The sequence below is a fragment of the Cyprinodon tularosa genome, unplaced genomic scaffold (genome assembly GCF_016077235.1).
Source record: "Cyprinodon tularosa strain WSP-4 unplaced genomic scaffold, ASM1607723v1 ctg13, whole genome shotgun sequence".
Lineage (NCBI taxonomy): Eukaryota > Metazoa > Chordata > Actinopteri > Cyprinodontiformes > Cyprinodontidae > Cyprinodon > Cyprinodon tularosa.
In genome coordinates this window covers 1,407,488-1,431,808 of record NW_024038114.1, presented here as the reverse complement: position 1 = coordinate 1,431,808, position 24,321 = coordinate 1,407,488, and the positions used below count along the sequence as shown (strand labels likewise).

General features: G+C 34.2%; 1 protein-coding gene across 1 annotated transcript; it reads left to right on the top strand.

The window, feature by feature from the left end:
• Positions 1-6,724: 6,724 nt before the first annotated feature.
• On the top strand, positions 6,725-24,122 carry LOC119778026 (lymphocyte antigen 6 complex locus protein G6d-like). The gene is made up of 3 exons (XM_038277052.1): positions 6,725-7,080; positions 21,822-21,932; positions 22,589-24,122. Exons 1-3 carry the CDS (start codon positions 7,029-7,031, stop codon positions 22,810-22,812), a joined length of 387 nt encoding a protein of 128 aa, XP_038132980.1. The 5' UTR covers positions 6,725-7,028; the 3' UTR covers positions 22,813-24,122.
• Positions 24,123-24,321: the final 199 nt, after the last annotated feature.

Here is a 24,321-nt window from a genome sequence, read left to right as displayed (position 1 = left end):
TTACTGTCTTTTCTCCATTACCCAACATTACTGTAGGACAATGGAGAATAAATAGCTGCTTTTTAAAATCAAAAGCTTGTCTAAAAGAAATAGGTAGACTCTTTTCTTTAACACACTTTTTTTTTTTATAGTTCTTGTGAAACAAAAATATGTTTGTTAGATTTTTTTTCCAATTCCATTTTTTTGTTTACTGAATACCACTTGGAGAAGTTGTCAAAAGGGACTGATCAACCAATCAGAAGCAGACTTGTGAATGACTTTTGTTAACCTCATCAGAACATACAGCCAAAAATAAGGGGATCTTAAAGTATTTAATTAAACACCAGAGATACCAAAAATGTCAGCAATCTATTATTATACATAAATTATTATTATTTTTATTACAACATTTGATTTGACTTTTAACTGTCTATTAAAAATTTGTTAGCATTCTATTTAAACTCCTGTTTGTGTTCAAGATTTAACATCAAATCATATATACCTTTATAAAAAATACAGTTACTTTAAAACCTTCTTAATGTTTAAATTAGCTAAATAAAAGTAGCTAACTTTAAAAGTTGATGAATGCCAGATATTAAAATAATCAGGGTCAGAGTTGGGTAGAGTACCCAGAAATTAGTCAAATAAAAGTTAAAAAGTCTGGTAAAAAGGCTGCTCAAGTACTGAGTAACTGATCTGCTAACTTCCCACTATTATAACAAATGATTTCATATTTTTTTGTAATAAAACCTTAAAAAAAAAGTAAAAAAAAAAGTATATAAACAACGTTAAGGTACAGTGTACTGTTTACTGCATTTTCACTCAGCCTCCAAATGACACGACAGACTCAGCAGATAGAGAAAAAAAAAAAAAACATTTAACCAATAAGCCTTGAGTACAAAAAAGGAAAGTGTCTCTGTCAGTGGAGCATATTTTTTTTAAGAATAAGCTTGTTTTGCACTAAGTGAAGTTACTCACAATAGCCAGAAGTTTTACTCAATTAAGAATAGTGATATTATACTCAAGTAAAATTAAAATGGTGTAAAAGTAGTCCTAAAGTACATATTTTTAGAAAAGTTACTCAAGTAAATGTAACTAGCTACTACCCCAGCTCTGGCCCGGGTGGTCTAATACTAGAGGATCTAATTTTATTAAGTGGACCACTGTGGCTTTTAGTGTTTGGGTAATAACAACTAAAATCTTGAATCCAATGCCACATTTATCCATCATCTTTATGATTCTCCTTAGCTGAGATTATAGAGTATAGCTATATAGTTGTTACACCACATGATCACATTATTCTAGTGTCACTTTGTCAATGTGTTCAGCTTAATGTAAAACATGGCTAGAAATCAAAACTCAAATAGGTTCTACTAAATACACTTAATTTAAGACATTTTTACTTATTTCTAGATCGTTTTTCCAGTGCAGATACCAGGGAAAAAGATTACATTACAAAAGTCTCTGACTCATTTAAAATCTTGTTTGATTAAAATGTATTTAAGGGTTACTGCAGGTATAAACCACTAACCCCCTAAAGCCTCATTGCTTGGTGTTTTGAAGAACAGAACCAGACAAGGGGAGGAGACCTACAGAATCTGTGCTATACAGTTTTAAAGAAAATACCTGAAAATCTGAGCTGTCCAGACAGGCAGCTTTAAGTGCCTGAAAAAATTCCTGCTTACTGCTGCTTACTCAAAGATCACTCTGTCACTAATTGCTATTGAATATTAGTTCTTTTATTTGCTTAAATTATTATTTTAAAGTTTTGATTTTGCTTTAAACATGTTTTATCTCTTCCACATCAAGGGAAGAAACTTAGTCTGCAACACAAATAGATTCCTGATGAGTAACTCACTATGACAGCATATAGCAAAGTCATAAAGACTCATGCTTCTTTGTTTAGGGGATCCGAGGATAAGATCTTGTTTTTACTCCACCAAAGCCTCTGCAGGATATTTTAAAGCAACCTGGAGAAAAACGATTTAGATAATCTGCAGTTTAAACTAGAAGAAAGATGCCCTCTCTATAATACAGAATGAAGGCATTAATAGGATTTTTTTTTTCTTTTCTTTCCAATGTATCAGTTATACTAAATGTTAGATGTCTTCAATATTTTAGTTTTTTTCTTCAGCCCTGTGTTTTGTCTGGTACACTTTGGCAATTTCTGCGGCAGATGAATAATGATCCGATTGTTTAGCAACGCCATCTTCAAAACTGTCAAAACATTGAGGAACCCAGAGGGCTTTTCTGGGCAGGACTGCATATTTCCCCTGAGCAGGAACTCCCCCTTCTTTGCGACGACTTTTAGCATCATGACTCCCCAGATGGGATTTTCAGTACTGTTACCAACTTCTAGCTAAAAAACACATTTCAACATTACCACCGAGATCATCATTAAGCTGCTCACACTGCCTGAACAGGAAACCTCACAAGTCCATTTTAAAAACACACAACTCTATTCCTCCCTTTAAGACTGTTTAAAACAGTTGTTACTTCAAGATGTTTCATAACTGCGTCCTCTCTGGCTGGTTCTGTTGGACCTCAGGACAGCATTTGACACTGGTAACCATGATATATTATTAAAGTGAAATGCGATGGACTGGCGACCTGTCCAGGGTGTATCCTGCCTCTTTCCCATGACAGAAAATGGATGGATCAATGGAAATCTCAAAATCAAAATTCTTATCTTTAATCTCAGAGATAAATGTCATATTACATTGGCAGGATTATCACTTTGATAAAGTAAGAATATTACAAGTAGTCATTATTTTCTGAGATAAAAATGGGAATCCTGAAAATAAAGTCAGAATTCTGAGATTAAGGTCAGAATTCTGGAAATAAATTCAGAATACTGAGATTAAAGCAAGGGCGTAGGTTTGATTTGAACTTTGGTAGGGACACTATTGGTCTGGTGTCATTGGTGCTATGCAATATGCATGCCCTTTTTTATGCTCGATGTGAGCATCCGTACTGATAATAGGAATTCATTGTTAAAAGAGAAAAGCAACATTTTGCTCCACTAATAAAAATGTTATAAGCTCTACACTCATTAGATGCTGTTTATCAATGTTTGAAGTATCACCGGCTCTGATCAATGTGGAATTAGGACTGTTTTCCACTTTGAAAACGGTTTGATTTGAACGACTAAGAGAGAAGGTAAATACAGTATTTTCTTCTGAAGATATAGAATTGTGCAGAGTTAAACCCCACTGTTATATTTGTACCTACTATTCTCTCTCTGTATCAAGCAAAATAATACAATCATTAAAATATTAACTTCACTATAAAAGTTGAACATCTGGGCTGTAGTTACTCTGTGTCGCCCATTTCATGTATTTCATCTGGGGCTGAAAAAAAATAATCATATTAATTGATTATTTCAATAATCGTCAACTAATTTAGTGAGTGATTCATCATTAACTGGAGAATAGAGACTCTAAAACATACAGTAATATAAATGTAAAATGTGCCTTTCCCCACAGAGCAACCCACTTAGATCAGTTATTATATCAAAATTGTAAAAATAAAAACAAAAAAATGAAAACAGTAATATCAACTAAATATCGGTAAAAAGGAAACCCTCACATTTTCTGTTTTAGGTGGCTGTGGCTAAGAATCAGAAATGTTGATGGCTTACAGCCTTTATTTGCCCATTTTTCCAGCAGTATTCAGAACTCCTGGCTGACTCAGAATATTTCGTTTTATAAAAGAAAAAAAAAAAGGTTTTTGTTCTTTAGTGAACATGATATTATTATTTTTTTTATCGGGACTAGTTTTGTAGCCTAATATTAATTGTAGTAACCGCTGCATTCTAGTGTGAATACATTTTCAATGTTGTGCTCCAAGCACACGCGGACTAGAAAACAGCCAATCAGAGAGAGAGAAGGCGGAACTTAAGGCAGAACAACCAATGAGAGTGGAGTTAAACAGCGCAGCACAGTTCCATGCGCTGCTACATGACAGGGACAGGAGAGACCAGGCAGAGGAGCTGCGAGAGGAAAAGAAGCCACTGCTGCAACAACTACTGCTGTAAATTATAAACATGTTGCTGACATCCAATTATTGGTCGGGACAATTAGGTCGGTTCAAAATTTTGGTAGGGACATGTCCCTATGGTCCCTATGCAAACCTACGCCCATGGATTAAAGTCCATATTCTGAAATTAAGGTTAGAATTTTAAGATTAAATTCAGAATTCCAAAAATAAAGTCATAATTCCAACATTAAGGTCAGATTTCTTTATATTAAAATCAGAATTCTGAAAATAAAGTAAAGTAAAAAATACTGAGATTTAAGTCAGAATTAAAATAAATCCAGAATACTGAGCTTAAGGTCAGAATTTTGAGATTTAAGTCAATTCTGAGATTAAGGTTAGAGTTTTTAGATTAATTCAGAAATCAATTGCTTTTCTAAATTTTGTGGCAGTTTTTTTCAATAGCCCTTCCCCAATTCTGTCATTTTTAATCCCCTTAGTGTTTTAAAAATAAATCAGTATCAGATTTATTTGCTAATATCTTGAAACTAGAAATTACTTAACTTTTGTGTGACTCCAATTCCAGATCCAGAAAAGTGATAATATGTTTTTTTGCCACATAAAAATAATTTCTAGCCAGACAACTATAGGTGTGATTTTCACATCTCTTGACTTTTGTTATTATGTTGTTATTATTCTGCCTTCATCTGTGATCAGGTGGTGCTGCTGTGGCCGCGTGGTTGTCCTAAAGCCTTCAGGTGCAGAGGTGTAGCCAGACATTTTTTTATAAGGGTGGACAGGCAATAACCAATGTACGCTGAGGGGGGGCTGAAAGCGGATAGGCTCCAGAACCTCAGGGTCAATCTACACTGTTCCAACATGAAAATTAATGAGCAAAACATCCATATTTTCTAAATAAAGACAAACTATGCTTTCCTACAGCCTTTGCTAACAAATAGACGCATATATTTATACATCTGTAATTTCTAGATAAAAGGTATAGTGGATAAAACTCAGTTTTCAGTTTTTGGTGTAAATCAATCATCATTCTCATTACTAACCTATTTGTATCAATAAACATTCTGCATAAAATGGATATTTACAAACACTAATATCTACATAAATTAATTATTTGATAAGTTTTTACTAAAATTGTTATTTATCTTTAATTTCACTAAAGACTCCTAGATGACTTGCAGAGACACATCATTTTCTCTTTACCCCATAAAAGACAAAATCTAGTTCTAAAAAGAGCATGAATTCTGTACTTATAATCTTGGATGTGAGTATATTGATGTGTATAATTAACCACAAAAAAATAAAAAGTTTGGAATAGTCCACTTGAGAATATTACTTCTGCCACCATCTGTATTAAGCCCGGCGTACACTGTGCGAATTTCTCGGCGATTTTCCAGTCGTGTATTTTCCGATCGGCCCGACTTTCAGCCTGACCTTGCGTTGGGAGTTGTGTAGTGTACAGGGGGTTATGAACGGAGATCAACCTCCCACGACCACCTTCTCATCAGGAATCTTGAGGTTGCCCGACCGTTGTGGGCAAATCGCTCAGTGCCATTTGCAAACAAGGATTCTTCTTTTTATTCCTCCTCTCAGATGTAATCACAGAAGCATGGTAGGGATGCAATGAGTGAAATGCAGTTCTGTCTGTAAAATTGATGGACCGCAGCAGCCACATTTGCTAACCATGTCGCCCTTTCTTTCTAGGACCCTCAGCACAAAATTTAACAAATTGCCAAGGCAGCACAGTTCACTACATTGGGCTTAATATTCCCATTCTATTTGTTTGGCTTCAGAATAGAGAGCTACAGAACAGCTCCATCTCACTGCGGAGCTGAGTCCAACGTGGTTTTTGGTCGCACAGTGTGAGCATGTAGATTAAGCCTTTATATGTCCCTCAGTGAGGTCTAGAAGCACAAGATCTACATCGAACCATTCAGCAAAGATACTGCTACATGACTATACATTTTATTTTGGCATTTTACCAATTAGATGAGCCCTTGAATGATATATTACCTACTGTAAATTAAGTAGGAAAAAAGAATAACAAGTCAAGAAAAAAAGGTAAAAAGCTAATTGAAAAGTTAGAAAGTAAAGTTAAAGGGTTAATAAACCTCTAAGGTTATGTTGTACCTAAAAACGTGTTTCTTTCACTCTCAGAGTGTTTTTCATGAATTTATTATAGAAGCAATTTTGTTTTTTTTCTGAATATATTTGGGCACTATATTTGACATACATTTTTGCCATCAAAATATCCATATTTCTTTTAAATTTTACAAAGATAATAAGGTCTTGTCCTGGATTTCAATAACACACTACAATAAATTATCTAAAAATTAGTGAAAATGTCTTAAAATACGTGTATTTACCCTTACTTTGAGTAGGTAAATAAGAAAATCTCCCTGTGGAAGGAACATTTTTTAATCCTTAAAATCTGATTATTTGATATTATGCACTTGAAATAGGAGACTACACTTTTCCCCTTATATATATATGTTCTTATTCCATTTGCAAAGTGTCTCACTTACCTGCTCAATTCAAGAAAAAATGCACTTACTTTAAGAGAAACTTCATTTAGATATTTAAAGTCTTTTATTGAGTGCCCTACAAAGGGTTAAGAAATTATTGGCTAAGGGCTAAACCCCTGGCCTCCCATAGCTCCGCCCCTGTTCAGGTGGACTTGTCCTCGCTGTCCCCCCAGGAGTTTCCACCTCTGCCTGTCTAGATAGCAAAAATATTCATGTTAAGTTTTTTTTTGTTTTATAATAAGAATAGCTTACCTAAACCCTAATTCCCGTCTGTAGTGTACCTGTAAGATGACGTCACTTCTCTCACTTCAGTAAAGTTAGAAAGATATTCCTTCTCTCCCACATCTACCCTCAGCTTCCAGCGGGATTGGATAACGGTGGCGTTTGGGTGTGGTGGAGGTTTATAAATACAGGCATTCTGACTAAGCTTTGTTGTTCCAGCAACATTATAACGGTCCGGGTTTTGGCAGACGGTCAGACTTTGCCTTCGGTGCAGTTTTTCACCTTTTTCTACACTTTTTTCCGCCAAAGATGAACAGAATTACTCTGATTCTCGCTGTTTCTGGACTCTGCTTTGCAGTCGGTAAGAAAGTTTATTTTATTAATGTATTATTTTTTTTTTGATTAAATTAGATATATTTATTGTTTTAGAGATATACAAATAATAAACTTTCTAATGATTATTTTACCTTAAAAATCGTTGACTTTCTTAATAAACTTTTTTTCAGGACTTTTTTATAATTGTATATAAAGTCTGTTATTAAATATAGTAACCATCTTTAGTCCTATTGAGCATTTTCTCAGATTCTTAACTTCATTTTGGACGATTTGTTTTACCTCTATGTTTGCAGGTTTCCCCAAACGGTTTTAAGTTTCAGGATGTGAGCTGACTGGGTGTGTTCAGATTATTTTTTAAGGCTGAACTCATAAGCAAGCAAAAAAGGGTTTCCCCGAGGTTTAAATATTAAAACTATCTTGGCAAAGTTGTTCTAATACCAATATGTAACTAACATTCAATGACTATCTGGTTTAATTAAGTTAATCAATTAAGTATAATCAAGTAGATCTTTTCATTTGGATGTTGCAAATGAAAAGAATTGTGACGAATTGCAGAGTGATGGAAAAAAAATGGCTTCATAAAGTATTAAATCTTTTTTTTTTTTTTTACCACAAAATCAAAAAATCAATAAAAAAACAAACAAAACCCAAATGGGATGATGTATTAAAGGTGGTCTTTTTGTTTCACATCTGGTGACTTTGGAGGCCATTGGATACTCAAGGAAAAAACTGGATAAGATTTATGCCTTGTATGATTCACTATCCTGCTGCATGCAAGCTTGTCAACAGACCATGGGTACACTGGAGATAAAAGGATTAGACTTTGTCGACATCAGTGATGCCAGCCTGAACCACTGACCAAAACCAGGATAGATTCATGCTGTCTGTTGTTTAAGCTTAAATTAGACCCTTTTAGACAAGTATTAGACAATGCAATTTACTGTCTTAACTTGCTTTTCTGTAAAAATCCCGGATCAACAGTCTTTAATACTCACTCCAGCCTATCAGGCACCAACAACTATTCGTCATTCTTAATTACTCCTTCTTCCCAATGCTGATGCTGTACTTACTAAACTTAAACAAGTTACCTTCACCAGCTCTTGATGCATAAATGCACTTAGCTGCTGCCATATGATCAGTTTTGTTATTATATGCATTAACAAGTTGTTAAATAAAGTAGATATGTTTTCACTGAAGGTAAAGTAAATGTATATACGGTAACTGATAGGAGGAAATGGAGATTTAGTAGTGTCAGGGCCTTAGGGAAGAAACAGTTGACACATTCCAGTTAACTCTGATGAAGTGTTTCAGGGTGATAAACAACATCAGGGAAGGGAGGGAGGAATTTTCAGTTAGTCCTCTGGCATTACTGAAAAACAAGCTGCCTTTCCTGAGAAAGTCCACACACCATGTATTTATTGATATTTTTATGTATGTATTATATGATATTTTGGAGAAAACTGCATGACACCTTAATTCCAGCAGGTGGTGGAATATGATGAACAACTGGCTTTACTCCCGGTGAAAAAGCAGGTAACAGAATATTTAATCCTTGAACCTGAAAGACAGTAAACCATTAGTATACATATTGGGGAAATTTATTATTGCTCTTCATTAGGAGTTCTTTATATTTTGATTGGGATTTCGTTTTATCCTCTTTTTGTTGACTTCAACAAGTGATGGCCAGGATCTTTCTTTTTTGCCACTCTTCTTTGGATCAGAAACAAAAAAGTTTATAAAAGTCTGTTCTTAATCATGCAAATGTATCATTGAGGTCAATCCAATATGAAAAAGGTTGCACAACTTTTATGAAGGGATATAAGAACATTCCCACAATACATCACCATTGTTATTACAAAATAAACAAAAAAGCAGGAAACAACTTTGATGAGCAATGCCAATGACCAATGTCAGTGCTTTTTATTTTTGACCCTTTTTCCATGCCTTTGTCAAATCAGATTTTCTTATTAAACTATTAAACATTGATTGTTTATGTAAAAAAACAAAACAACACTAGATGGAAAACATGTTTTTATATAAATGTTTTGGGTTTTCTGCCAACATTCTTACCCTTGTGCAGTAATAATGCAATAAAAAGACAACTTTGGCATTCAATTTAGTTTTTGCTGCTTATGTCATTATTTTTTTTGGAGACACAGAATACACTGAAGATAATTATAAAACTTAAAGTTAAACCAATGATTTTTTGTTACCTGCCAGCAATGACAGTGCAAGGTTTAAACACCTTTTAGATGGGACAAATACGCTATGATTGTAAACCAAAATATCTGGCTTAAAGTTGTGACTGAGTGAATAAATTCACGGAAATGTTGTTTAGTTACCAAGGACAACCCACCAGTATTAATGGTTGAGATTAACTTAAAATGACATAAACTACAAACATTAAGTTGATTTGGGATAAAAAACTAGCAATTTTTTTTTGCAGAACCCACTCATGGAAATGCAGTGAAATAAAACTATGATGACAAATACACAAAAAAAAATTAATAATAAAGGGAACAGATTAATGTTGACTAGCATGAGATTAATGACTTTTTATTAGAGATGCCACAACTGCAACTTTTTAAAATTTCTGATATGATACTGATATTGCAACTTTGAGCACTTACCGTAAACGATATTGCCGCAATACAAAATCACCATGAATCATAAATACTTTTCTTTATTTATTTTTTAGTGTGGAATAATAGAAAGGGATATTTCTCGTTCAGAGAACAATACTTGACAGCATCAGGTATTGGAACAGTTGACCCATTTCTTATTCACCTAAAAGTTATATCAACTTTAAACAAAAGCAGAAAGAGGCAAAGCATTTTTATGACTCTTATAATATATAAGATTTTAGAGGCAGGCCGATATGTTCTGATGTTTATCTTTTGTCTGATATCGAACCAATTTTCTATATCAATATTGAATCGGGGCATCTCTATTTTTTGCTGAGGCTTGCTCCTTTTCCCACACATTATACTGTATATTGGTTTAGGGCTGAAACTATTAATCGGATTAATCATGATTAATTGATTTTTTAAATAATTGTCAACTAATTTAGTTATCGATTAAATGTTAACTGGAGTGTAGAGACTGTAAAATATGCCTTTAGCTGACAGAGTGACAAACTTAGATCAGTAATTATACAAAATTGTAATAAATAAATAATAATATGTAGCATTTAAGATAAAAAAAAAGTTTTTCATCTGTCAATATGCTCCAATCAGAACTCCTCAAGTGGAAAGGTTTGAGTTTTATTTTGTAAAAACTCTTCTTTAAGGAATCTTTGGCAATTAATTTGACTAAAGGTGGTTACTATATTTAATCATCTTTGGTTATCCAATTATAAATAATTGAATTAAAAAAATAATCGACAGATTAATCGATTTCAAAATAAAAATCGTTAGTTGCAGCCCTATATTGGTTGCATGTATTTGGTTAACTGAAGTTGTAACCTGTGTGAAAACATTTTACAAAAATATATTAAAACATTTTAGCTTTACTTTTTGTTTTTGATCCCAGAATTAATTAATATCAAGGCTATAAAAGTGAAACTTTAACCATTCACTGACCGCTTATGTAGCAAGTAACAGATGGCAGGCTTGTAAAACACTTATTAATCCAAATTCTAATCTAGACAGTAGTCAAATAAATCTATCAGGTATTAGTGTGTTAAAGTGTTTATTATATGAAATTATAACTTGTCTCAATAAATTGAATAAAACATCTGTAATTTTAATTAGAACCTCAGATTATCCTCTCATAATAATTAAATTAAACAGATTTTTATATTTCACGGATGATTCAACAGATTGATGAAGCTAAAGGCTTTGAAGCTTTTACTACCTGTTTACTACAGGCTTTATGTTAATACTGTTATTGCAGGATTGGGTGAGGCTGGGTGTTTGTGGTAATGGGCCTGCTGTAGGATTTTTCCACACTCTTTAAAAAGAGTGAATCATGTTACAGCTTGCAAGCTTCATCCTGAGAATTCAGGCACCTTGTAAAAGTTGTCCTTTCAAATGTCTCCAGTTTCTCCAATTATTCATTAGTCCAATTTCACACGTTTGTCATCTTTCCATTGTGATTTGGGGCCTCTTTTTTCTTTTGTCCTTTTGATTTTTTCAACAGTCTTGCTTAGTTCTCCTATTTCAGACCACACCACTAGAATAGACACATATTCTAACGTTTTTCTACTTTTTTATCTCCAGGTTATAACAGACTTCATTCTTACATTGCTTATCTGGAATATGTATTTGGTGACAGAAGCAGATAATGATGTATGAAGTGATAGAGGGGGTCAGTAGGGATGAGTAAGTTCAGTAAGGGGATGAGGTCAGACTTTGGTCTGATTTGCTACAGAAATCATCATGTCACAAGATACTGAAAGGTTTCCCTAAGCAGTGAGTGCTGGAAAAACCTCAGAGTCAGTGTTGGGCAGTTAAAAGATATGCTTTTTAACATAGGAAGAGGAAAACACAGTTGCAGTTGAAGTTTCTTAAAATAATTTAGTCTAAGCTTATAAATCATTTTCGGACCTTTACCACCACTAAAGTTGTATAGATCGTACACAAATGATCTAAGTATACATAGATCTAATACATTTAAAGTTCCTCTTATTTAGTCAGTTTTGAAACCTACTGATATTTGGAAATATTCATATGTTCTCCAACCTTGACAAAAACCTCAATTCCACCTAAAGTAGAATAACACAGGTATAATGGTGTTCTTATCATGGGCATGTTGTTGTTTTTGTTGATAGACAAGGCTGTTTCTCTGTAAACACATGACGTCTTACATGATTTTAGAATATGTCATCTAATCCTGGGTGTTTTCTTTGCAGTTTTTTTTTTAAATACTTTATTATACAATCTAAAAATATATAAAAACCTGCAGAATACTTAAGTATTCTTAACCTAGCTTTAACTTTTTTTATGCAGTTAGCTCATTTTGAGCATTAAGAGATATGAACTTCATATGAGGCTGATGAAATTCCTCATGATTCATGGAAGGAGTAAAATTTGGAAGGATGAATAATTAAATTAGATTAAATTGTGCATCTACAAAGATTTAGTGTATGGATGTGTTTGCATCATCCCAAATACTGTAACTTGTTTTTTCTTCAAATCACCTACTTCTCCTTAAAGTTATTGGGGATATTTCAAATTAGATATGAAAAAAGTGTATCATTCATTAAAATGTTTAAGCCTCAAAACACACGTTTTGAAAATTTGAAGGAAGTGTGTGCATGCTTAGGCACTTGTATATGTATTATATATATTTTTTTAAACCAAGTTAATAAAAGAAAAAGTGCAAAGCAATTGTTTACACTGAAATTAAGCCTTTCTGCATTTCAGCTTTAAAGTTGGCAGACTTTTAAAATTCAACAAGGCAACAAACAAATTAGATGTTCATGTATCCTCATTTTTTCTAAGTTCTAAACCCTCTTCAAGCTTTTAAAACACTCACTGCTTACAAAATTCATAACATTTTACATGATGAACTTGTTTGCTCAGTGACCAGACCTCCCAACTTCCCATGCAATGTTTCCACACTCGGCCATATGACTCATGGTCGTGTCTCCCTCTTTTGGTAATATTCTCACCAGTGTTTTGGCTAATGGTGGAAACAACAGTTTACTAGATTTACTACATTTTATGTCACTTTTGTGTGTGTGTGTGTGGGTGTGTGTGTGTGTGTGTGTGGGAAGAGCTCAATTGTTTTTTTTTAAATCTGCTCTAAGGGTGTCTTTAACTGCATTTCTCTTGAGAACTTTATTTTAAGCAGACACTGCCTGGATACATCTCAAGTTATCATCCATTTAAAAAGTCAAATTTTCTTACTGACCTAATTTATAACGGACTATTTTTGCAGGGTTCTACAGTTCCTTCCTTAAAGGGTTACCTTCAAAGTAGACAGTTTTTTGGCAGACCACTAGGAGGCAGTATAAGACTGACATAACACATTTGACCTAATTTTCTTAGTGCCACACCTAGTTTAAAACAGACACTTTGTTCACAACACTTGGAAAAGGCAGAACATTTTGAGTATTTAGTACAAGTTCCCTATATTTACAGTTGTTGTTAAAAGAAAGCCTGTCAGTTGAATCACGTAAGTTATTTGATCCTTATCTGGTTCTGAGATTATTTTAATCAAACTTTAAGTTTAAAAAATTGCTCTGTGTAAACATAACTATAGAGCTATAATGGAGAAGCTTTTAGTAAAAATAAATAGTTTCCATTGCTCCTTTCTAAGGGTTTATAAGATAACATTTCCAGGTGGTGCTTATCTAATAAACTAACCACTGACCATTAGTAAGCGTTACCACATCTGTCAAAGCAGGTGGTTTGTTTTGAGTTTCATGATCAAAAGCCTGAAGGTAATTGTTAGCATAATGTCATGGAGACCTATCAGAAACTCACTGCAATTAAATAAATTATTTGCATAGAAGAAAACCTGTAGTGTAGTTACATTGTGCATAAAATTATGATTTAAAGACAACACGGCCAATTTTTACCTAAATTTTTTCCATATAATTTATGCTTGGTTCTTTCCTAGTGTTTCATACAGCACCAAATAAATAGAAACATTCAATCACAGGGCATAAAAACATTACAAGAAAAAATATATGTGATAATTACAATTGATAAAGGCTGATAAATAGAATAATGTCAGACTATCGACGCTTGTGGAAACCGGAAGCTTAACAAAAAAAAAAGCTCCATTGGTTTTTCAAGGGAAACTCCTATCCAGTATGTAAGAGCAAACCTGCCTGACTTGAATCCTAAAAACACCAGGAAGCTTTCTTATTTCACATTTACGAAACAAAAGAGAGATGCAGCAACAGAAACCCCTAAACTTGAGAAGGGAATATAATAGAAAATCAAATGAGGATTGTTTAATTCTCTTCTAATTCTGTAATCATGTGTAGAGCATTTTATCAATAAATACATACTGTTGGCTACTTGGTTAAGTAACTTGTAGTTACATGTCCTGAAACATAAAAAAATGGAGCATGAAAAACTCTGACTTAACCGTCCAAGGTTCATAAGATGTGAGAAATAAAAAAATTAGAGTTGCTGGCAGTTTGTCCAACTAATTTGCATGACATCTTTCATCTTATGGTATGTCTGTACCTGTTCTTTCACTGGAAATGCTGCAGAAAGAGGTGGAGAAGATTATATCCTCTTTACTGCAGACATAGGAGGTAAGGAAGATTTTATTAACATAGATGTAATAGTTTTGTTTGTTTACATCATTAAATATTTTCAGTGGGCTATGTCTCACTTGTTAATCTTACCGTCTCAATGTTTCCAGAAGCAGGTGATAAACAGTAACAACATTGTTCAGAAGCTTCAGTTATGTTTAAGGAAGCATAAATTATCTGTGTCACCTGTAATCCAAGCAGGTAGAGACCACCAATTATATGATGACACTCATTGCCCCAGGAGGAAAACATGCTTATGAAACATGCCTTTTTAATGTTAACTTCTAATTTTGGCCTCGAGTCACCTGCTGCAAGTTATGCAACTCACCCTGAGTTATCGAAAGACATTTCGGAAGGAACAAAGCTTGTTTTGCGTCAGTTTGTTTTTACCCATTTAAATGGAACAAAGCACTGAAGGATCCGGTCAGACTGGATTATAGGAGACTGTAGAGGGAGGGTGAGAGACGCAGCCAGTCTGGCTGCATTGCAGAGAGATGAGGTATTGAAGTTAAGGTGTGGTAGCAAAGGCAATCACCTGACACTTCATTTTCCACCTTAGGTCACTGAGGGTTTTTCCCTTTAAATCTCAGACATAAAAAACAAAAAATTTAAAAATGACTAAAAAATACAAAGTGTTGCCTACTTTCTAAGCTTACATTAAAATAAGAATAGAAAAAAGATACATCAGGAAATTTAATTTTTCACCTATTCAAACCAAGGCGAACTCATACGCAGCTACAGAGCCCTATACAAATACTAACATCCTTACATCTTTATTTATTTATGTCACATTAATACTACATCATTCAGTTTATATGTGATACTGAAAGTAGAGCGTGATTGGAAATGTGAAAGTAAATGCCAAAATAAATGTTTTATAAATTATTTCTGACACAACCTCCCAAGAAATGCCTCTTAACGTATCAGCAAGCCAACAAAAAGGCCGAAATCTCTAGCTCAGATGGGAAAATCTGTTGATAGGACAACTGTCACTTATGCTCACCATAAATTGGACCTCTTCAGAGGAGATTCAAAAGAAACATGGCTAAGGAGACAGACAGCATGTAGACAAAACTCTCTGGTCACATCAGACCAAAATGCAAACTTTTGGCCTGCATGCAAAATGTTCTGTATGTTGGAGAACTAAATCTGCACATCCCCAGCTTAACAACAGCTCTAAACACACAATCAGAAAAACAACTGAATGGTTTCGATTAACGCAAGTTCTTGTGTTATAATGGCTCAGTCAAAACTCAGACCTGAATACAAATGAGTTTTTCCACTGAATTTAAAAAGATGATTTCCATTAAGTCCCTCTGAATTTCAGCTATTTTACAAAGAAGGGCAAACATCTTGGTTTCCACATGTGAGGCTGACAGAGACTAACATCTCCAAAGGCCTCCCCTGAAGGTGGTTCCACAAAGGTACAAACACCGGACCTGATTGTTACTAATGAAAAAATATATTTCTAAAACTCATATAAGATTAGTCGTCCATGTCATTATTATAAACACCTTCATTCACATTCATGATTTAAGTCACATTTAGACTCAATACCATCCTAAATGTACTACAGAATAATGACTTAGACTTAGACTTGGACAGATTTATTTTGTCATTTTGTATACACAAGTGTAAACAAATGAAATTTAGTTAAGAACAGCTCTAATGACAGAAGAAGAGGAACATTTATTTGAATGGATAACCTGGATAAAATATATATTCTATTGTATGGGAAACTCTGAATCTTTATACAACAGAACATATTCCATTTTTGAATCTCTGTGACTCATTGGTTGCAGTGTCTGTCAAATGCTTGGCTGCTGCACAAACTGGCAGGACAAGTTGTGAGCCACGTCTAAAGAATGGGTGTACCGGAACATTCCAAAGGACTTCAACAAAGGGCTTGAGAAACCTCTGGAAAATGAGACTAATGTAGACTATCACGCAAGACAATTGGTGTTTGTTTATATCAGTATTATATAGGCCAGATGGGAAACATTACATTACCAGACAAATTAATCAGAGCAGAAAATAGCATAGATGTGACGAAATAAATAAATAAACCAACTGTCATTTCATGTGAAGTAGCAGAATTAGACAAAGACTTAAGTCAATCCTCCTTATATTTAGCTGAGTCAGGTTTGCTGATCTTTTAAATGAATCCTCATCAACATTTCTGCAGATTTTTTTATCTGTTTAATCTTTTATCTACTTCTGTCCTCTATCTGACATTTACTTTATGGCTTCTATCTGTGTTGCCGTGTAATGGACTGCTGAATGGATTTTTTCAGACTGTACAGTACTGAGCTCTGATACATTTAGGGAGGCTGTATAATTCAGATTTTACTTTTAAATTCTGATTAATTACTGTTGAAATGTTGATAAATGCAACATTGTTGCCTTTGTCCTTCACGTCTTTTAGATTCCTGATATTTTAACAGGTCAACTATTGAAGTTTGTGAAGAATTTGTGAAAAATTAAGCATGCTCTGAAGAAATAATTTTAGTGGCTACTAGAAAGGCTGTTAAGCTCTTGATCTGCACCTTTTGAAATAAAAAAGAAAGGTTGGTTTAAAATGTTTCTACAGTAAGAATTTTTAATACAATGTTAATTAATATAAAAGCTCTCTTATGTTTTTGAACAGGCTCTTTTTTCACATAATATACAGGTCCATTTAAGGCTTTTTGTTTTTATAAATTCAGCTTATACTACAAATTAAAACTTCACTCATAACTAATAATAAAACACAGAATAGAAGCTCCTTGTTTACAGCTGAAAACTGTTCAAATATAAAACATTTCTGTTTCACAGCTATAACTGTCACAAATAGCCTAAAACTGGCCAATAAGCTTTGTGATACCAGTTAAGGGGTTTCGTTCTTCGACCAAACATACTTTTAAAGACAGAGTGAATGTCATCAACTTCCTTGTCTGCTGGTATGAAGTTGGACCAGCTGTCAAACTTGTTACTGAAAAGGCGTCATCTACACTCTGACGTTTCTTAGCACTTTGCTATGCTTCATTTTCCACTTTTTCTATGTGGCACCAGAATTAAACTCTTTTTGAATGTTAACGATTTTCATGATCTCTGCTTATTAGTTAAGCATTTTAAAAAAGTATACTAGTTACTTTTTCTGTATGTGTTTACTACATCTACAAGGACTCTGAGCAATAAAGCGTTATCAGTACAGAAGTTGTATAACAATTTCTGAATGTAATCAGCTACCAAAGTACCATCCATCCATCCATCCATCCATCCATCCATCCATCCATCCATCCATCCATCCATGCAGCTAGTCAGCTGTTAATGAACCACGAGTTTCAGAGTTTGGACGCTCCATGCGAAGCAAACTCACTGTTGTACACCTTTTCCAGAGGTTTAGAAATCTTGAATCTGGGTTATTTTGATCATAAATGTCGTTGGAGCAAACTTCAGAGTAAGAGTTTATTAGGCACAGGCTCAATTTGTAAATAATGGAGGAAAAAATATTAAATTTAAGGCTGAAAATGAAAGAGAAAATCTAAATTGCTCCACCATTGTAATGTTTTATTGTCGACCTAAGAATCAGGACAGATCACAAAGCAAGGAACATTCTGCAACCCTTTTTTTTAATGACGTCTTTAGTTTTCAGCGAAATACCAGTCACAAGGTGCTGATGGGAAAACTGGACGGACTGGTTTTGGCAAAACCAACAGTTTCAGTCTCGGCGATGAGTCATGCAAACATTGCTGGAAACATAACAGCAACCAGTTTGAAAGGGCTGCGAGTCTCAGTGAACACAAATCCTGAATCAAAGAAATGAATAGAGAAACTCGTAAACCTGCTTATAGTGACAAAGTACAAATACTTTGTTACATTACTAAAGTAGATGTTTTGGCCATCAATACTTTACTGGAGTACATATTTTTCAGACAACATTCTACCTATTATTATCTTCTTATTATTTCTACTTTCTACTCCTTTAATTTTAAAAACAGACTTGTTACTTTTGTTTTATTTAAGCTCACTCTCGTTATGGCCTGTTGGTATTTAAAAAAAACAAAAAAACATCAAAATTATTTTTATTTTTTTTACAGAAAATGTTTTTTCCTTGTGGTGCTGCACCAGTTTGTTGTTCACTAGACACCAAAACAAATGTTTTTTTTAAAGATAAACCAAAGTTAAATCTGACACCATTGCCATTAGTGATAAAACAAAGAAAATTAAGGTTAAAGAAGTTATCATCCAGAATTGTAGAAAAAAATATTTAAATAGGCTAGTCCAATAAAGAATCTGTTGTTAAAATTTTTTCCTGTATTATTTTCACTTTTATACTTTAAGTAGTTAAAAAAATTGTAAATTTACTTGAGTTTAACCCTAAGTTGATACTGTAACTTCTACAAAAGTGTCTTTAAAGTAATATTAATTTGAGTAATAAACTACTTTTGACACCTCTGCTTACCATTTATGCTTTGATTTTATACATGTTGGTATTTTAATTGTAAGTGTTGTAGTTTAGCAGCACATTAGGAAACTTTGGGTCATTTCTTTTCACTTAGGGTTGGGTTTTATTTATATTTTACAATCAAACTGAAGTCTTCACATTTAGGGTACCCACACATATTTATACATAATAAGGATCCATCATAATCTTAGCTGACCTCAATGCAGATCCAGATTCTAATCTTAATATTATCTCACTTTAACTCCTTACACATAATCACTAGAAAGACTTAAAAAGAATACTAAAAGGACAGAATGCACCTCCATTTAAGAAAAAATATGGATAGATAAAAAAAACATCTTAAGCAAAACAGGATAAAGTTAATATAGAGGAAAATATACCATCACATAACAGAACAAAATTGTTTTGTTTTTCTAAAAGTACTTTTTCAGATGTTGAAATGTAAAATTAGATTAGATTATGTTTTTTTTCCTCTTTAAATGTCTTTAGGTGTTTTTAACATTGCAAGAATCCGAAAAGAGTTTCGTCAGCTGGAAGAGCCACCATGTGCTCTTAAGAATATATTTAATCAATTTAAAGTCATGTCTGCTTGTGATAAACCTAAAACTATAATTGTGACCTGCAAAACTGAAGTGATCATTTTTAATCCTACAAGAAGGAAACCAATTGTAAATATTTTTAAACATGGAAAACAAAATTTTTTTTATAAGATCCTCAACAAAATTCGAAATGTTTTAAAGACCTTAGGTTGTATAAATACATGCATGTTTTAACGATCTACTTATTCACTGGTTAGTAAAAATAACACATGTAAATATTAATCTCTCATTAATCGATCAAAATAGATTTTCATTTACTGTAGATATGCAACCTATTGTTAAGGATTTTTCTCTATTTGTATTGCTGCTGTGATTGTTTTGTTTATTGTGTAAGCACGTGCGTATAAACTCACAGCAAATATTTATACTAGGTTAGGAAAGTTTGGACTAAAATACTTTTTGAATGGAAACTTTCTCTCAATTTATTCTGAGAATAATGCCATAATTATTAATGTACTTTAGAGTTAATCTTCAGCTTATAGTGTATTTTATAGCTGGCTGTAGCAAATTTAGAAATGCAAATGTTTTCTCCTGTGAAATCTCAACAATAGTATCACTGTAAGTCCATCAGTGCATTTATTTTATCTTTACCTGCCAAACCTGGTCAGCATATAATCAAATTTCAAAGATTGCTTGGGCTCTTTAAATGTTTAAGGCTTAGTTTGTTACACTTTTCGACTCTTGAGTCTTTTATTTAGAAAGGTCTAGAAATCGGCATATGTGGGTTTTGCGTATTTAATAGACTTTATTAAAAGTACAATTGTCATGATCTGGCCTGTTTGCTCCTGCTTAATTGGTTATTCCTTTCACCTGCTGTTTTTCCTCCCTGCCTCAATTATAATTTATTCCTCTCACCTGTTTCCTCTGGTTTATATTCAGTTCAGCCTGAGCATTCAGGGCCAGATCATTACTTGTCCTTTTGTTTGTCTATCTGTTCAGTTTGAATTCATGGTTCATGTCCTGGATCCTAGCAGCCAGTGGAAAGAGGCTTTTTGTGTTTGTCTCGTCTCCTGATCGTCCACTGTTCCTCCCCCGCGGAGTCCTCTGGGTTTTTGCCTCAATATGTGGTGAGGTTCAGTTTTTATCCAGTAAGCCTGGCTCCAAGGGGGAGACCAGTTTAAAGTTCTGCTTCAAGTTCCGGTTCCACGTCCTGTCTCGGCTACCCTCTTCCACTGAGCCTGCCTGTCTACACCTGACCCTGTCTGCTCCTGTGCGTGACCACCTGGTCATGCTTCTGGTCCCAGTCAGACTCTGAACCCTCCTGGGAGCCTGTGGATGCCTGGAGGTCTGGATCCTGCCACCTGTTCCTGCCTGATCTGGATCCTGCCTGTTCTGTCTGTTCCTGTCTGTTCTGGATCCCTGACCAGGATCGGCTTCCAGCATGACCTCTGGGACTGCAGCACTTGGGGACATTCTTGGTCTGGACTGTTAAACCAGGTAAGGGACCAATTCAGATAATCATCTTCTGTCCGATGATCGTGGTCACTTACCTGTGTTTCTCCCACTACAGAGTGTCTGAGATTGGGCGGTGCCCCGCCCCCCCGCCTGCAGTGTCCGCGAGCCACAGCTCCACTTTAGTTTTTGTTAATTTAATAAACCTTTTTGAACTTTCCTACTGACTGTCTCTCCTTGAATACTGGGTCCACCTGTCCTCGGTTCATGACAACAATATCAGTTGTTAAAAAAAAAGTAGGATCATTTTCATGACTGCCAATTCAGGTTTGTGACAAATGCCTTAGACTGTGCTAAGAATGATAAGTAACCTAATGCCTCAGGCAGACAGGCTGCTTTGTTCTATATACAGAACTTCACCTCTTTTTCACACACTTCAGTGTAGTTAATTGGGAATTTCTATGACAGATTATTTTGAATATTTAAATAAAACAAAATAAATCAGTCAGGTGTGCTTTTGTTTTTGCTTTTAATTTCCGTATGTTAATAAATCTCCATATAACCCAAGCTGTTTCCCAAAGAAGCGGAAGAAACCCAGCAGGAAATGAAATTTTAGAGCACTTCAAAGCATCTTCAGCAGCCTCGTAGAGCATGTAGACATGCAGGTGGGGTGATAAACAGATGGATGATTTTGCTCGGCCTGTTATGTTGTGTGAAACATTTTGGTCTAAACGTGACTGTGGAGAAGCTTTTCTTCAGCAGGAACACAGAAGCCGATGGGGAAATGAATGCAGCTAAAGAAAAGCTGTTGGGGGATATAAAAGAAAGATGTGATGCTGGGTTGGAGGTTTAAATCTAGCAGAGCTACATTGGTTACACTCTAAAAGCTGAGATGAAGTATCTTAATGTGTAACAAAGATGGAAATAGTTTCTGGTCTCTGTCTCTTCCATAGTTTTTATTTTTTAATATGTATCTTGAATAGTTAAACCTATTCAAATTTGTTGTTACATTTTAGTAACAGGGTTTTATAGCTTGCTGCAGATATATTAACAAGAAATATGTTTTTCTCTGTTCCCCCCAAATCCCTACTGTGTTTCCTCAAACCTATTAGGTCAGGGTCTTCAGTGCTACAAATGTTCGTTTGGCATTGGGAGTCTGTGTATAACATCAAATATCACATGTGAAAGCGGGGAGCTCTGCTACAGTGGTAAAGTGGGAACAGGTGAGTGTTTTTTGAGATCTTGCTAGAAGATGATTGCTTAAAAAGGTTTGTGATCAACTTTAAAAACTCCACACCAGGGAAGGATCTGGGGTTTGTTTTGGTATATGTATAGCCACAGAGCTTGTCACGGGACTTTCAGCAAGACCAAAAGATGACCAATCTTTAATTTATGTTATCAGTTCTCATCACTGGAATAACAAACTCGCCAAATAGTTTTTTGCTCTGTTCTTTTAAAGTAGAAAATATTTTTCGAGTATTAAGCTTTTTCAAAACAATTCTTCTGTGAAAAGAATAAAAGCAATCCCAATCAACAAGTCTTTAAGAAGAAGGACCTGATAGCTGTTAGGGGAAAAATTTTGCTGAGGAAGACCAGCCATCAGTTTTATTATCTGACTGGCACTAAATCTTTTACAGCAGTGGGCTAATTTTAAGTTCTATAAGTTATTTTTCAGGATTAACAATTAAAGCCACAGCATCTTGGTTGACTTTAAACTCTAACTTTTACTATTTTTATTTTTGTTTTATTTTGGCCAATTCACAAGAGCACTTTATGGTCCACTTTTGAATTATGCTATTTTTCTATAGCACATGTTTTTTTAAGACTTTGATGCTGGTTCAGCTGCATTTTGTGTCATTGAGTGTTTCTTCCTTTACAGGTGATCTCAAATTCAAAATGAAGGGTTGTCTTAAAGAGGCTGACTGCAATAAGATCAAGAACGTTACACTGCCCGGCAGCTCCGACACAACCCTCTACTCCATTAACAGGACGTGCTGTAGCACAGACCTGTGCAACGCCGCACCAGGCCTGCCTGGAACTTCTGGGCTCAGCCTTGCAGCCGTCACCATTTTTTCTTTCCTTGCAGCCAACTTCATTATTTAGTATACTGGCTCAACGTGCAAACAACTTTATTGTACTATTTTTCAAACTTTTTTTTTCTGCTTGTTTAAAAGTATATTGTAGTGTTTTTTTGTATGATTTAAACCCCTCATATATGTCTACATGCAATAATCCTTCTTGTCACAGATAAAATGATAGCAGAAAGTTTAATCCAATTCAACTTTATTTTAACAACATAGTCAGAAGCTGAATTGATAAGACAAAGTGTTTCATTATCTAGAAGTAGTTTGTCAGTTTGAACCAGAAAATGATTTTTTTTAACCCTTTCTTTTCATTACCACTTTTGCTCCTGTTGGCATAGATTTAAAACTTGGAGATTGGCCAAGATAATGTGTAAAAAGAAAAAATGTGTTGTTGTTTTTTTTGGACACAAACATGTTTTAGAGAAATATTAATTTTCAACAATAAGCTTTTATCTAGTATCTAAAAAGAAAAGCTACTGTAAGCCAATGGCAACTGCACTATGTGCTTTGAACTTTAATTCAGACACAATTTATTTAGGCATTCTGTAAAAACATTTTTACTTAATAACATTATTTTACAAACTGGAAACATATCTGAATATCTCTTAATGTAAGTGGAATAGTTTTAATTTCAGCCAGTTAATATTCAAATTTTACCATTGCACTTAATCTATAAAAACACACAATGATTGATTTGAAATGTTAATTTTAATGAACAAATTATTTTATTCATCCAGGTTTCTGGACAAATAATACAGAAATAATAAATGGTCATCTCTGGTGAAAAAATAGACCGTAAAACATAAAAGAAATGTTCAGCAGTTAGACTAGTAAAGTAAATCATCCTAATCTCAAGGCACCATCACCATACACCAGCCATTTTTTTCCCCTTTCTTGATAAGTACATAAATCGCTGTACCTGTATCAATATTTAGGGCCTTTTGCTGCCAAAATCAGCGACTTTAGGGTATTTTTTGCCTGTGTAGGAGTTATTTCTTCATTGTATAACTATTGTTTAGAGGATAAAGGTGGTCTGATAATTTTTCCATGACTACATTTTAACATTGCTTTACTTAAAAGCATCAAAAACTGTGGGATAAATGTTTTTTTTTTTGTGTAAGTTCTTTTTTTGGGGGGGTTGGCTGGAATCTTACGTGCACTTCTTACACTTGTCCTTTGTTACTGACCCCTTACTTCCTATCTTATTTTGCATATTGTTATGATGTTGTTCTTCTCTGGACATTTCATATATTAACTTTAAGGTGAAATCTTTCTTTTTTGGAATTTGTTTTGGCAAAGATGAATAAAGCTGGAAGCGGGAACAAATAACTAGTGTCCTATTATTGATGTACAAGGTGTTTTCTAGTTAACATAGCACTTATCTTGTTTCCAGATTAACAGGTTTTTCAGCGATGACTTGACAGCTAATGTCTGTGAAACAAATGGCCTATTTAAGTTAGTATTTCTTTACAATTTGACATGGAACAAAGTCAGACATATTAGGTGAAGAAAAAAACATACTCTGCTG

Excerpts from the sequence above, each read along its gene's own strand:
- LOC119778026 (XM_038277052.1), top strand. The coding sequence starts at position 7,029 with ATGAACAGAATTACTCTGATTCTCGCTGTTTCTGGACTCTGCTTTGCA. Across the intron at positions 7,081-21,821 it reads TGGACTCTGCTTTGCAGTCG|GTCAGGGTCTTCAGTGCTAC; the intron begins GTAAGAAAGTTT and ends CAAACCTATTAG. Across the intron at positions 21,933-22,588 it reads CAGTGGTAAAGTGGGAACAG|GTGATCTCAAATTCAAAATG; the intron begins GTGAGTGTTTTT and ends CTTCCTTTACAG.